The 15,558-nt window shown below is 45.7% G+C and overlaps 1 protein-coding gene across 1 annotated transcript in view; it reads left to right on the top strand.

Annotated features, from left to right (window-relative positions):
- The window catches only part of LOC135884761 (transient receptor potential cation channel subfamily V member 6-like), a 38,521-nt gene extending 26,517 nt beyond the window's left edge, over positions 1 to 12,004 (top strand). Inside the window, exons 8-15 of the mRNA XM_065412306.1 lie at positions 2,951 to 3,163; positions 3,446 to 3,532; positions 4,020 to 4,096; positions 4,427 to 4,592; positions 4,935 to 5,001; positions 6,985 to 7,253; positions 8,445 to 8,551; positions 11,728 to 12,004. Of these exons, the coding sequence (XP_065268378.1) occupies positions 2,951 to 3,163; positions 3,446 to 3,532; positions 4,020 to 4,096; positions 4,427 to 4,592; positions 4,935 to 5,001; positions 6,985 to 7,253; positions 8,445 to 8,551; positions 11,728 to 12,004 (1,263 nt within the window). The remainder of the gene's footprint in view (positions 1 to 2,950; positions 3,164 to 3,445; positions 3,533 to 4,019; positions 4,097 to 4,426; positions 4,593 to 4,934; positions 5,002 to 6,984; positions 7,254 to 8,444; positions 8,552 to 11,727) is intronic.
- The last annotated feature ends 3,554 nt before the right edge of the window (positions 12,005 to 15,558 follow it).

Here is a 15,558-nt window from a genome sequence, read left to right as displayed (position 1 = left end):
TCTATAGAATCCTATTGTCTCATGCCTTTTAAATTCTATGGGTTTTTCCCATAAGAGTATATACCAGAATGTTCCTATGAAAGAACTATCTATAATTCAGAATCTTTTCAAAAGGACGTGTTAAGTATTGATTACTGAAAAGCTGTAATTGATTTTCTCAGTCTGATCCTATGCCAGATCTATGAAACTTTTTTCTTCTTTTCATTCTGTAGTTACAGGCTTGATTTCAGTTTTGTAATAGCCTGGAGGTGCATTATTATTGTTGTGGAAAAAAACTCACATATGAAAACTAAATAAACAGTGCAGTGTTATTTTTATTCTTGCAGTTAAAACCTCCATAAAAAAATTGCCATACACTTATAGGATTATTTTATATCTATGAACTCCTTGGCTGGTGAACAAACAAGCCAAACCCTTTGTATAGTTATCATTTGTTTCTCTTGTTTTCTCTGGACTGTTTTTCTTTTGCTGTGTTTCCCAGTCAGCTGTCTTCCAGCCCTCTCCCTTTCTTCTCCTAAACGAGATAGTTGGTTTAATGCCAACAAAATCTTTGATGTGAGGACTTTAGAAATCTACTAAGGCAAGACTCAAACCTGCTCCTTTGCAGGAGGACCTTCATCCAGTGGGAGCTACTGGAAATTCTGTTTGTGAAATCCTAAAAATGTAAAGGTGGCCAGAGGGAGAGAATATGATCACAATATATTCTTATTTCCATTTCTCCATGCCCCCATTCCTAATACATCCTTCATAGCCATTGCAGAAATGCTTTTTTCAAGTGCTATTTCAAATGGCTCAGATAGACAGGGATGCCATCATTTCCTGGAGTCAACTATCCTACGTGTTGATGGACCCTTCCCCATTAGCAACATCACCCCATTTATAGTAATAAAAACAATGTTTGACCCTTCTAGAACACTTCCCATCTGAGGAGCTCTGCACACTTTGCAAATATTAGAGAATTAAGGGCCAGGTATTCAAAAGAGCTCAGCAGCTAACAGTTCCTATGTACTCTGTGTAATTTAAGTTCTTATACTACCTTCATCATTGTTATATGTGAATGCCTGTCAATAATGCATTAATCAAGGGGACTAATATTTGTCACATTTGGTTCATTCTCTCTCAATCCCCTGAGAGGTAGAGAAGTGTGTGTGCAGTGGAGTGTTTAGTTGTGGTAGAGTTTTGTTTTTTACAATGTGTACAATGTTCTGTTTGTGTCAGAGAAGGCAGGTTAAAGAAGTGCACCTTGCACTTGGAGAAGATGATGGTGAGGTTGTGATGGTCCTTGGTTCTTGTGGAAGTTCATTCCACAGTCTGGGATCAAACCCCAGGAAAGTTCTGTCTCCTGTGCAGATGAGCTTTACCTTGATAGTAGAAAGTTCCATTGTGCCTGAAGAGCAGGGCTGTTGAGCATGGTCTTCATCCTGGAACGGTAGTCAAGCTTCTAAGGATGAGTGACCTGAAGAGAAGGACCAAGACCTTGAATTTTATTCATGATTCTATGGGAAGCCAGTGTGGAGAACAGGCCTCATATGCTCACAGTAACCTGTGCTGCTGAGGAGATGCACTGCAGTGTTCTCAATGGTAGCTGTTGGGTGATTAGCAGATTTGAAAATTTGACCTCTTCATTTAGGGGCTTAAAGGGGAGTTAAGCAATTTTGAAGCTCTGGCCACAAGCCTCTCAAACCACCAACACCCAATAAGTTAAGAGAAGTATCTACCCACTTTACAGAGGAGAAAAAGAGGCAGAGACATTGAGGGCAGAATTTTTCAGCCTTGGTGACAAGTTTTCCACAGATGCAGAATTCCCAGAACTCCAAGAGACAAGGTGGGTGATGTAATATCTTTTGTTGGACCAACTTCTCTTAGTGAGAGAGAAAAGATATTACTTCACCACCCTTTTCTCTCTGATATCCTGTGACTGACACAGTTGCAATTACACTGCACACAACTCCAAGTGACATCAAGAGAAGCACCTTTGGAAAACATACCATTTATTTAGGTGCCTAAGTTTAGGCACTGTCTGAAAACTGACTTAAGTGACTTACACAAGATCACTTGAGAAATCTGTGCCACTACTGGAAATAGAACCCAATGTTCTGACTTCCAGTCCTTTCCTTTAATGGCTAGATTATGTTTTTCACAGTGAAAGGTGTCTTATCTCTTATATAACACAGGTTACCTTTAGCTTTAATTGAGTCAGTCTTCAAAACAACTTCCAATCACAGGAAAAGAAGATTCACAAACTTGAACTAGTTTTGTGCACCCTATGAACCTCCAGAACTGTTCACAAGGTTCAAAAACCACTGACATCGTGAGGTTAGCCCATCCCTATTGTATACACATCATACAGTGTGTAAAATGACTCATAAAAGAGGTAGAGATCTTTCTAGATGGAGGAGATCATAAAAATTAGATTTATTACCATTTTCAAGAATACAGTTTCTTTTTTGCAGTGCCTTACACCCCCACAGATTTTATAGGGGTCATTCAATCACTGCAGAAATATATCCACCTCTGGACTAGAACCCAGTATTAAGTTAGCAGTACGGAGCAACACATCAGGATAGGAAGTGCAGTTGCAGAGTAGTTAAGTCAATGTCCCCATGTTTCCATCGTCTCCAACACACACACATACACACTCTCCCTCCCTCCCTTCCTCCCTCTCTCTCTCCCTCTTAATGAATAAAACCAGAGTGCAAGGGTGTTCCCTATTTTCTTAGCACTTTGTCCAACAGTCTTATGGGCAGCTGGGCTAATGCAACTTGACCTGAGAATTCGCTTGTGTATGAGATGAATGTAGTGTCCTCATGCTGAGATGCCTTTGGAGAAATTAGCTTGTGTTAATGTCCTCCCAGGAACTAGTGTAGAGAGTGCCTATAAACCAATGTCTCTCACAGCTAATAACTGATCTCTCTCTCTCTCTCTCTCTCTCTCTCTCTCTCTCTCTCAGGCCCGTCAGATTTTAGACCTGACACCTGTGAAGGAGCTGGTGAGCCTGAAGTGGAATATGTATGGACATCCCTATTTCTGTTTCCTGGCCTTGTTCTACGTGCTGTACATGATTTGCTTCACCATGTGCTGTGTTTACCGACCTCTGAAAGCTCGATCAGAAAACAAAACGAATGACAGAGACAACACCATCTACGTCCAGAAAATGCTGCAGGTGCATTGTGTATGGGGATTGGAGGGCCACACGGGTAGGGTTGGGGGCATCAGTCCAACCTATCGGGGAAATCCTACTGTCTCCTGACCTCAGTGGCTGCAGCTATGCCTTCTTTCATTTACTCACCCCATACTCTTTTTCAGGGAGGGAATACAGTTGGGGAAATTCTCTGTGTCCTGATGTCTCAGGTGCTCAGCCTGGACCTGGATGGCTCTTGTGGCCTCTCCAGAAACTATAGTGTTCCCCCATACCAACCAGTAGCCCCTCTTTTTCTCCTTTCAGGAATCCTATGTGACATATGAGGATGAACTCAGGCTGGTCGGGGAGCTGATCACAGTAATTGGAGCTGTAGTGATATTGATCCTGGAGGTAAGAGCAACAGTGTGAGTAATACAGCCCTGGATTCTAATCAAGAGAGCTCTTACTTAAGCTAAACAGAGACTGGCCTGTGTTGGTGACTCAGTAGGGGCCATTCTTTGAACCCTAGTGCCTCGGCAGGGTACTATGGAGCACTATGCTACTGGAAGAGCCATCTATCAGATAAGACCTGAAACTGAGGTTGTGGCCACTTGGCAGTAAGGATTTCAGGAACTTCAGAGAAGAGTTAGGGTGTTGTCCCCACTGTTTTGGCAAAATGTAGCTCCATCTGGATCTAGGATGTTTGTGTAATGCTCTGTGCTCTTAAACGGCTTCCATGTTCCTCCCCATATGTGACTGCATTTCCTGAATATCCAGGACAACTAGCTGTAAGATCAATGGATGAACAGAACTCTATGTAGTTTGGGAATTATCGTTCTGATCATCTCCTTGGGCATAACCCATCTGATCTCCAAACTTAACAGAGTGTTCCTCTTAGATTCCAGATATCCTTAGAGTTGGAGCCACCAAGTACTTCGGACAAACCATCCTGGGAGGACCATTCCACGTCATCATGTGAGGTTCCACATCTCCAAATCTCATAAGTAGCTTGTCTCTCATTTGCTATCCAGCTGTCCTTTACCTTGTCATTAGACCTGCTCTCTCTCCTCTTCTGGGTGTTGCTTTTCTTTGCATCTTTCTCCTTCTGTATCAGTTTATGTGCATCAGAGAGACAGAGAGAGAGAGATGCCTGTGAGCAGGCAAGTGAGCAAGCACAGATGAGTGTAAGTTTTAGCCCGTTTTCATCTACATGTGGGATAGAGTGTACCTGTGTGTGAACACAAAAGAAAGAAGGATGATGTGATTCCCATGCTGATCCTCCTGGCTCTCCCTCTTCCTCTTCAGCATCACCTATGCCTGTATGATCCTGGTGACCATGGTGATGCGTCTCACCAGCACCACTGGAGAGGTGGTCCCCATGTCCTTCGCCCTGGTGCTGGGCTGGTGCAACGTCATGTACTTCGCACGAGGATTTCAGATGCTGGGACCCTTCACCATCATGATTCAGAAGGTAAGGACAACACAGCCTTGTTACACAGAGACTGATCCCAGTACACAAATCCAGACAGGGGAAACCAGAAGAGCAGACTTCCTCCAACAGGATTTATATTAGAACATGGGAATGGGGTCTTTTCTGTGACAGGAAGAACTCAGGTCTTGCCCATAGGGGAAAGATGCATGCCTTTTCCACTGGACACAGGTGTTAGCCATAAGGGCTTTCTGATGATCCTTTCTTCAACATACCTGTAACATCAGATATATTTAGTATCACACAGTGAGAAGGGGGAAAGGTCCTTGGCTTGGTGGGAGAGTCGGGTCTCATGGCAACTATACCTGTCTCCTTGCTCTGCAGATGATATTTGGAGACCTCATGCGCTTCTGTTGGCTCATGGCGGTGGTGATACTTGGCTTTTCATCAGGTGAGACCATAATTTGTAAACCAGGCTGTGTTCCCTCTGCTGTCTCGCCATGTCTTATCTGGGTAATTCAGCCTAGCATCACCTTGCTGTCTGTGAGAGAGCCAGCTAGGGCTGTGACAACACATGGCTTCTATTTCTACTCCTGGGGGAATTCTGCACCACTGCTCGCATGCAGAATTAATATCTGCCATAGATTTCTTTGCTTTCCGGCAGAAAAATGACTTTCTGATGGGGAAGCAAAGAGAAAATGCAAGCGTGGCCGTGCGCCCCTCCCTAGCAGCACAGGCACATTGTTTCATGTGCCTGGAGCAACCAGCAGAGAGGTAAATCACTGTGGGGGGTCGGGGCTAGGGACACCCCAGCTGGTGCCAGGTCAGACCCACCCCCCATCCGCCCAACCCCCGTGCTTCTATAGTGAGACTCCCTATATCCAGACCCTCTGCTGAGCCTCACCTTGTGCATCTGAAGCCCCCCAGCACCTGGACCCCCCCATTCCCATCATGCCCCACCCTCCCACACCTAGCTCTAGGGACACCCCAACCAGGGATTCCTATCCTGCACTAGGATCAGCTGCTAGTCCCAGCTGGGCTGAGGGTGGGGGAGGAGCGTATTTCCCCTCCATGGAGCAACCGGGGCCAGAGCGGGGTAAGACCCACCCCAAGAAACCTCCCACAGCTCTGCCTCCCCCACCCCCCGCTTCCTGCCTCCATCACTCCTCAACCAACAGGGGAGGGGTCACTACGGAGAGCTGCTCCCCGTCTGCCCAACACCTGTGCATTTGGGGGCCCCCAAACTCAGACCCCCTTGCTGAGCCTCACCCCCGGAACCTAGCTCCCCCTGCATCTGGACACCTCCTCCTTGCAAACGGACCCCCACCCCCACACCAAAACCACGCCTCACCAAGCCCCACACCTGGATCCCCCCTGCCAAGCCCCACCTGCCTGCATCTGGACCCTCCCTGCTGAGCCCCACCCCCCTGCATCCAGACTCCCACCCGTGCACCCAGACCACCCCCTGCTGAGTCCCCCCGCACTTAAACCCCCTCCCCAATGAGCCTCACCCCCCATGCACTTGGACCACCCCGATGAGCCCCCCTACACACACCTGGACCCCCATCCCACTGAGCTCCAAGCTGCACCCAGACCCCCACCCCACCAAGCCGCACTCCCCCAGCACCCAATCCCCCTCTCAAGCTCCAACCAACTTTACCTGGATCCCCCCCTGCACCCAGAACATCCCCCCCCCCGCTCCCCTGCACGAGCTCCTGTGCATCCAGATCCCCCTACATCCAGGTTGCCCCACACAGAACCCTCCCACCCTGCACCTGAATTCCTCCACACTAAGCCCCTCCACACTTGGATCGTGGTGGGCTGAGCCTGCCTGCCCCCATCTGATGCGCCTGGTGTGGAGGGGCAGGGCCCCGTGGTGTTTCTAGGGCAGGTCCGTCCCTTGCGCTGTATCAGGGTCCGGTGCAGCCTCAGCACCAAGTCCATGTCCTGGGGGTGGTGGGAGTTGCAGGGTGATCTCCCACCTCTGTGCAGCCAGTGGTCTGTCCTCCCCACTGCCATGCTGGAGCCTCCACATTTATTTGTGGACAAATACAATTTGCAGACTTTTAAAATATTGTGCACAGAGTTTTTATTTTTTTGGCACAGAATTTTTAATTTTTTTTGGTGCAGGATTTCCTCAGGAGTATATTTCTGTGGAAATGATGCTAGAACTTTCCCCAGCATGGCCTTCTGCTATGTCACAGCTTGTTTATTATTAATTGCTTATATTATTGTAAAGCCCAAAGGCCCCAGTCAGGAATTAGCTCCCATCATGAGGGGAGTTGCACACACAGATAGACATAGTCCCTGTCCAGAAGATCTTACACTCCAATAATCCCCATTCTGATCCCACCCCTCAGATTCTCTGTTGCTGACCACAGGGCATTATTCCTATTGTAACATTCTCTCTCTTCCTTTCCTTGTGCCCCTCCAGCCTTTTACATAATCTTCCAGACAGAGAACCCCACAGAGCTGGGCCAGTTCTACAGCTATCCCATGTCTCTGTTCACCACCTTTGAGCTCTTCCTCACCATCATTGATGGGCCTGCCAACTACAGCGTGGACCTGCCCTTCATGTACAGTGTAGTGTACTTTGCCTTTGCCGTCATCGCCACCCTCCTCATGCTCAACCTGCTCATCGCCATGATGGGCGACACCCACTGGCGCGTGGCCCACGAGCGGGATGAACTTTGGAGAGCACAGGTGAGGGCTCTGTCGTGTTAGGCCAGGCAATGGAGAAATCTTTCCAGTACAGAATGAAGAGAGTTGTCCCTGGTAGAAGTGCTGATAGGTGCAGCTAATCGCTCCTGCAGTGCAAAGAAGCATGGCCACATCACCCTCATCCTTACACAGCTCCATGGGCTTGGCCTCTCATTTATTTCAAGATCCAGTTTAACTCACCTCCACCTTGATAGGTCTGCTCCAGCCTATCTGTCTCCTGTCTCATTCCCTCTGCGTATCAAGCACCATCTTTTCCATTCCCTTCACATAGTATGGGTACTCTCGGTGTGAGAGCCTTCTCCTCTGCAGCTCTTGACATCTGGACCAGCCTTTCTGTCTCTTTGTGCTCTATCCACACCTCCATATCATTTCAAACCACCATTCAGAAACCTGTTTGTCCTCTCTTGTCCATCCCAACCCCTTTATATTCCTCACTCACTGACACTCCTCATAGGTTCACAGATTCCAAGGCTAGAAGGGACATTGTGATCCTCTAGTCTGACCTCCTGTAGAACACAGGCCATAGAACTTCCCCTAAATAATTCCTAGAGCAGATCCTTTAGGGGAAAAAAAATCCAATCTTGATTTAAAAATTGTGAGTGATGGAGAATTCACCACGACCCTTGATAAATTGTTACAATGGTTAATTACTCTCCCTATTAAAAATGTACATCTTATTTCCAGTCTGAATTTGTTTCACTTAAATTTCCAGCCATTGGATCATGTTATACCTTTCTCTGCTACCTCCTGACTTTCCAAGACAGACCAGGAAGTTTAATGGTTGACTTTCCTGATGTTGCAGGGTATTGGGTTCCTGATGGTAACTGGACACTCACCCTGCTCATGGCTGTAATATTTGCATAACCACAGTGGCATCTCCTATAGACTGTTCACTGACTGGCTTATTCCCTGCCACCATGTTTAAGGAGGAAGAACATTCTGTTTTCTGTTGTTTGAAGATGGTCCATGGTTTGCTCAACCCTTGGTGAAATTAAAGCAAAAATAGTGAGCAACCCTTCAGTAGACAGGATAGAGGTGCTGCCTCTCTTTCCTTCAGTACCTCTAAACTCTGCTCATGGAGGTGTTGTTAATGATTTTCAAAGTGAGGTTTTTCAAATAGTGCTTTGGGTTTGTTTTTTTTTACTTTCCTCTCTCTCATTTTTATTTGGGAAGGTTGTTGCCACTACTGTCATGCTGGAACGGAAACTTCCACGATGCCTCTGGCCTCGCTCTGGGATCTGTGGACGGGAGTATGGACTGGGGGACCGGTGGTACCTTAGGTGAGTCTCCCTCTACGATATGTTCTTTGTGGATGTGGATGTGTGTACACACTAGAGATGGTCAGAAAATGGATCTTCCATCCTCTGAAAAGTTTCAAGATTTCAAAAAAATGTTCAAACTGAATCAGAACCAAACCCCAAAATTTTGACATTTTTCACTAAATGAAATTTCAAAAAACATTCATTTTAGATCAATTGAAACAATTTGTTTTGATAAATTTGAAGTGTTTTGCTTAAATGTTGACCCCTTTATTATTTTTGATATAAAATACAGTAAATTTAAAAACAAAAAGTAATTTTAACATGAAAAATTGAAAGTTTTCATCCCTGGAATCTCAAAATGGTACACTTGGACATGTTCACAAAAACAGATTTCCATTTTTTCCCCCAAAAATGATGTGTTGTTGAAATCAATAGGACTTTGCAAAAAAAAAAATCATTTTAATCAAAACAGCATTTTTCGGTGAAAAGGTGGTTTGACTAAAATGTTCTGACCAGCTGTAGCAGGGGATTGGACTAGATGACCTCCTGAGGTCTCTTCCAACCCTAATCTTCTATGATTCTAGGATACACCCACCTGTGAGAGAATTGCATGTAAGTGTGCGGCACAGAGAAAGAGAAGGGGACAGCGTAACAATGCAAGGAATGAGACTGGGACTAGCTGGCTCCAGTGGCTCAGGGAATGGTCCATGAAGCCATTCCGCCATACAGATTCCAACCTGGCTTAGGACACAGCTGGCTAAGCATTGATCCCATTAGAGGTACTTCAAGTGCCACTCAATGTGAAATGAGTTGATATGTTCAGTCCAGCTCTTCATAGATAGATGCTCATATCCCAGAAGCCACTTCCTACCTGGCAGTCTCAACAAGGCCCTGAGTGGGCTACAGAGTCTTAATTCTTCTTTTTCTCTCACATACCACCAAGTATGCAGAGCATTTGTTGGGTTGTTGTGTGGCTGGGGAAGCTTTTCCCTGTGCATTAGATCAGTGGTTCTCAATCAGAGGTCCGGGGCTTCTGGGGGGCCGCGAGCAGGTTTCAGGGGGTCCACCAAGCAAGACCAGTGTTAGACTTGCTGGGGCCCAGGGCAAAAAAAGCCGAAGTCCCACTGCATGGGGCTGAAGCCTGGGGCACTGAGCCCCGCCATCTGGGGCTGAAGCAGAAGCCTGAGCAACTTAGCTTCAGAATGCCCCCTGCGGCGTGGGGACCAGGGCAATTGCCCTGCTTGCTACCCCTTAATGCTGGCCCTGGATTTTATATGCGGAAAACCAGTTATTGTGGCACAGGTGGGATGTGGAGTTTTTATAGCATGTTTGGGGAGGCCTCAAAAAGAAAAAGGTTGAGAACCCCTGCATTAGATAAGCAGAAGGCTTCAGTCTCTGGGCCTGTCAGCCTAGTAGCTTTCACCAGCACTGAAATGCACTCAAATATTTCCAAAACAAGACAAGAATAATAGAAAGGGGCATTTGGACAGGACCCTGGGGTCTAACATGATCCCCACAGTGTCAAGTTACTATATTGGACTGGCTAAGCAGCAGTTCTGCAGAAAAAGACCTGGGGATTACAGTGGACGAGAAGCTGGATATGAGTTAGCTTACGAGGAGAGGATGAGGGAACTGGGGTTATTTAGTCTGAAGAAGAGAAGAGTGAGGGGGGATCTGATAGCAGCCTTCAACTACTTGAAGGGGGGTTCTGAAGAGGATGGAGCTAGGCTGTTCTGAGTGGTGACAGATGACAGAACAAGAAGCAATGGTCTCAAGTTGAAGTGGGGGAGGTCTAAGTTGGATATTAGGAAACACTATTTCAGTAGAAGGGTGGTGAAGCACTGGAATGGGTTACCTAGGGAGGTTGTTAAATCTCCATCCTTAGAGGTTTTTAAGGTCTGGCTTGACAAAGCCGTGGCTGGGATGATTTAGTTGGGAATTGGTCCTGCTTTGAGCAGGGGATTGGACTAGATGATCTTCTGAGGTCTCTTCCAGCCCTAATATTCTATGATTCTATGTCGTGTGTTTCCAAAGTAGAATGTATTCAGCAGGGAGTGGACCCAAGACACAAAATTTGGACCAATTTCCAACAACCACCCTCAAAGTTTGAAGTTGTTTTGATCCAGAATTTTGGTTTAAGTCCTGTACTAGGGTTTCAATATAACTTGTTTCTTCTGATTTGGATAACATCAGGCCTGATTCTCCTCTCACTTCTCTGGTTTTATTCCTGATTCTTACCACTGTGAGAGGAGAATAAGACCAATGTCTGGATTTATCCTTTCACACGTCTGTGTTTTGTGGATCAGGCCCCAAGGGGGAGCCATTGCACTATACAATGGGGCTCTCAGCAGGTTTCAGCAGATGGATGCTTGTGGATGTCAAGCCTGCTGGAGACAATGAGCAGCTTAGCTATACAGTGTCACTGATGGGCAACAGCTTACAGCTGAGAGTGCTGTGTAGCCCACCCCCCCATCCCTTCCCCTGCACATGCACACACGTGTACACCACACCTCCCAGGTGGTCCCCTCAAGGGGAGAATGGTGCTGACACACTCCAATCATGTGTGCAGTCCTACCGTGTACCTGTTACCAACACACAGCATGGCAGAGCACTACCCTCAGAGAGACAGCAGCGAGCTAAGCAGAGAAGGAAGGTTCCTGGGTGGAACAAAAGAGGGGAAGTGGATCAGAAGGGGTGAGCTTCAGGTGCAAAGTGCAGCACAATGGGAAGAGTGTCTTTCCCAGGGACTCAACTTGGAGAATCACAGGGAAGGGCAGATTATTAAGATCAGAAGAGACGAACTAGCAATTGGGAAGAGGAAGTAGATGTGGGGTCAAGTGGAGCAAGTCCACCAAGAATTTGCAGTTGGTCAAAGGGGAAGGGGAAGGTGTGGTTAGGAAATCAGTGAAGGGGATAGAGAACTGGAGAGCGGGAAGGAAACAATGCCAGTGAAGGTTTTGGGACAGTGGGGAGAATGGATAGAAGACAGTGGAGGTGGTGGGTCTCCTTCAATAGTGTGTGTGTATAAACAGGAGGAAGCTAAAGGAGCTCTACTTGTGACTAGTTCCCCCATGGATGTGCTAAGCCTTGTGCTGGATGTGGTGCTGGGAGAGCGCTGCTTGGTGGAGTTGCTAGTGATTGTTGAGAAGCTGGGATGTTTCTGGTGTATTCAACTTCTTCTCACCTTTCTACAGGGTAGAAGACAGGGTCGATCCCAACAAGCAAAAGATGCATCGTTACACAGAAGCGTTTAAGACCCAGGATAAGGAGGACTTTGACAAACGCTCAGAGAAGCTGGATGGGGAGTTCCCCTACAAGAAGGACCTAGCACCAGTTGCTCCTTCAGTGTCCCGGAGCACATCCCAGAGCAGTTCCCACCGTGGCTGGGAGATCCTGAGGCGTACCACCTTCAGACAACTTCAAGGGGAAGTCAACCATGCCATGGAAGAGGAGGAGGTCTACCATGTCTGAGACACATCTCTCCTGACTCCACAATGTGGATGCCCTGTGTTGAAGCAATTACTTTCTCCAGGTGCTAGTGGAAACTCCAGTATGGACACCACACTCCATAGCTATTAAGAGCTCTCCAGATGCAACAGGAATGCACCGTGCTGCAGGATGGACACGCTGTCCAAGTCTCCTCTTCCCCTCTTCCATGTGTCCTTGTTGCTGTGTTGGCTAGGAGCTGAGTTGAGAAGTTTGGTGTTTGTCCAGCTCTGTAACTCTCTACAGAAACAGACAGAAAAATGTGCCAGCACTGGGGTTTCATCCATTTACAGGAGATCCTGACCACAGTGCAACTATGAACTGATCAGTAACTCCTCTCTCGCCCTGTGATACACGGTATCTTCCTTCCCTTGGTCCCACAAAGACCACAGTGCTTTCTGAATTGAGGCGAGCTGACTTGGGAGATTTTTTTGGTACAGAACTGAAAACAATATTTAAACTCAGGAAACTAGTAGCTGCTGACACTGCAGTGATTAAAGGGACTGTCCCCATACAGCTGGCATTCAAGAGGCTGCCAGATGTTCCTCCCTCAAGAAAGACAAACCTCTATTACTGGCATTTTCCACACTACTACTCTAGGAGGGACTGAGTGTTTTTCTGCCATATGAATGCACTTTAATCGTATTTGCTACAGAAATGTGATTCTTGGTTTCCTAAGGATATGTCACACATTCTGTGCTGGGACTTTTATCCTGTTTAAAGAGGGTGCAGGGGCTGGTGAGATGACTCCCTAAGGAGATTCCAGGTGAATTGATCCTGAGCCGTGTTTCCTATGGAAAAGTAGAAGTCTCTGGCTCAGGTCTGATATCTGCCTGCCATCTGTTATCTTTGCTGTGTTGAGACTGCAGGCTGTTTGGTCCCTGTCTTCATGGACAGGGGTGGGCCTGCTGTGGTGAGGCACATCTGCTGCAACTCACCCTATGTCACGAGGGGAAGGGGGAGCTATATGGCCACTGTCAATCAACAGGGGAAGCAAGTGCTGGGTGAGACACAGTGGGAGGTATTGCGAGGCAACTCGGAAACAAGTCTTGTCTCTTTTAACAACATACAATGATGCCTGGTCCACAATGACTCTGATTCATCCACACAGTCCCCCACTCCAGATTCAGTGCGTTTTTACCTCTTCCTTTAGTTCTCTGCCAGGACCTCCCTTCACGAAAATGACTACAGGGAAGAAATGAGGTGCCCTTTTGGAGGGCCTCATGCCTTCACCAACTCACAGTGTAATCCCAATAGCAGAATTAATTTGAGTGCAACTTGTAGCCTGACATTTCCTCTTTAGCAGGCCCTGTGAGACAATCTCTGTGTCTAAGGGGGACCCAAAGGTAGCTTGCTTGTATTAGACCCTACCATTGTAACAGGCCATCCTTTACTGCTCCTTGGCATCCAGAACCAAGGAGTGAAGGAACAGAAACTAGTGGCTTTCTTATTAATGGTGTTATTCCCACCCTTCAAAGCAACTATCCCCTGCATGGGACTGCTGCAGACTTTAGTGCCATATCCAGATGCATGGCCTTTGAGGTTATGTGCATTTTATTAAATGTACTATTTTTCTCCTACTTGAATGTGTGCTTGAGCCCTAAGGAAGGGATTTTTCTCCTTGGGTTAAGATGAATACTTATATTAGATACACTGTGATTAATTGAAGTCGTGTGAATTGGTCTTTTTTTCATCTCTATACTCCCAGCCCCTCCTGTTTAACCACAGGAATTTGCACTAAATGTTTATGGAAATGGGAAATCTGTGATTTTGCACATTTACCAAAACTGTGAATTGCTGCTGTGATTGTAATTTAATTTCCTTAATCAATGGAGGAGAGAAGGGAAGGGTGTTGGTGGAGTTTTCCTTCATCTTTCCAAATCTGCCTGTGCTCTTCAACCAGTTGGAAATCTGACTGAGACACAATTAAGATGGAACACCATGAGGTCATTTTTACCTAGCAATTCCCTAATGTGATTGGCTCTATTTACAAATCAAAATATGATTGTTCTAAGTGTCAGCAAAACACACACTGGGTCTGAAAATCCAGCTGTGCATTTTCTGTCTTTGGTGTCACCATAATCACACTTTAAACTTTTAGTGCCAGTCTCTCTCCTCAGTTAGGCCTGCACAATTTCATTAAAGCCATTGGGATTGTGCAGGTGTAAATGAGAGTAGACTCCAGTTGGCCCTGTGTGTTCGTACAGACTCACTAGCCAAAACAGGTGCCCCAGGGACAAGACAAGTGAAATCAGTAGGTGTAAAACCTGTATGAATTGTTGTTCCTGTTACTTTTAAATTCTGTACATAAAATGGGGTTGAAATGTAGACCAATGTGATTGGCTCTGCTGTTTTTCACTATGACATGAACTGGAGCTACTTTGCCTCATCATATCCTCCAATTCATAATCTCCTTCCTCCTTTCTTGCATCAGAAACTTGCAAAGCAAGACAGGGGGAAATATAATATGGAGGTCTGAGAACCTTTTGTGAAATACACAAAGGATACTATGAAGGAGCAAAGAATCTTTTTTTTTAAATGTCCTTATGTATGTTACTAATCATAACAACTTACAAATCTTTTAAGAATTTCAAAATCTAACTAACCATTCCTGCTGTTTTTATTGACTTTAATTTGCAGTTCACACAGATTGAACGGGAAGGCTAGACCTGCCAGCTTCATTCTGTCTCCTGTAACTTGGGCAATGCTATTGCGTTTGGGCTTCCAACAGAGCAAGTGAACATTCACATTTAAAAAACCAAAGCCCCTAATTATTTTCACTTCATGCAAATGGTTTGGCTCAAATTAGATTTTGAGAGTTAGTGAAACTTCTTAAAATAACAAGCCCTACATTTTGAACCTAAATATCTTTACAATATATCTAAGTAAGCAAGTATAAGATCCCAGTCAATCATCAGGTATGTGTAGAATTTAAAATGAAAGATACTTGTAATTTTAAAAAGAACTGTAAAATAATATCCTCAGTCCCTGTCCAGCTGTGGGCTCAGCATTTGGTATTAGGAGAAATGCCTGATAACCAGAACTTACATGGAAGTTGATGGAACTTTGGCTATTAATGGCAATAGGAATAAGGTTGGGCCCCAATAGCCGGGCCGGGAGTGTATAAATGCTCTGCTTTAGGGGCCCAGACCAGCCATAAGCTGAGCTCCTCATAGGGGTTGGTGAGTGCCTTGAACTTCTGTTCACTTCAGTGCTCAGTTGAATGAAGCTGACATTCTTGCAATGACATCAAGTCTCTGGGCAGGCTCAGAATCTTACACGGGAAAGACACCCATTAATTTTAATTGGCTTTGGATCGGCCCTAAAACAGGTTTCTAATCTAGTAAGGATGATTTTTTTTCAAATGCAATTTTAAGTCCTCTCATTATTATTTAACCAATTTGAGTCTTAAAAAGGGTTTTATATACCTGTATTTAAAAAAAAAAAAAAAAACGTTCCCATGATCTGTTTTTCTGAACTACCTTTTGTTTTCATTTAACGTGTGATTTTTATGGTGACTCTGTAACAATGATATATTC

The sequence above is a fragment of the Emys orbicularis genome, chromosome 1 (genome assembly GCF_028017835.1).
Source record: "Emys orbicularis isolate rEmyOrb1 chromosome 1, rEmyOrb1.hap1, whole genome shotgun sequence".
Taxonomy (NCBI): domain Eukaryota; kingdom Metazoa; phylum Chordata; order Testudines; family Emydidae; genus Emys; species Emys orbicularis.
Note: the sequence above shows the minus strand (reverse complement) of the source record. Positions and strands in the feature narration are given on the sequence as shown.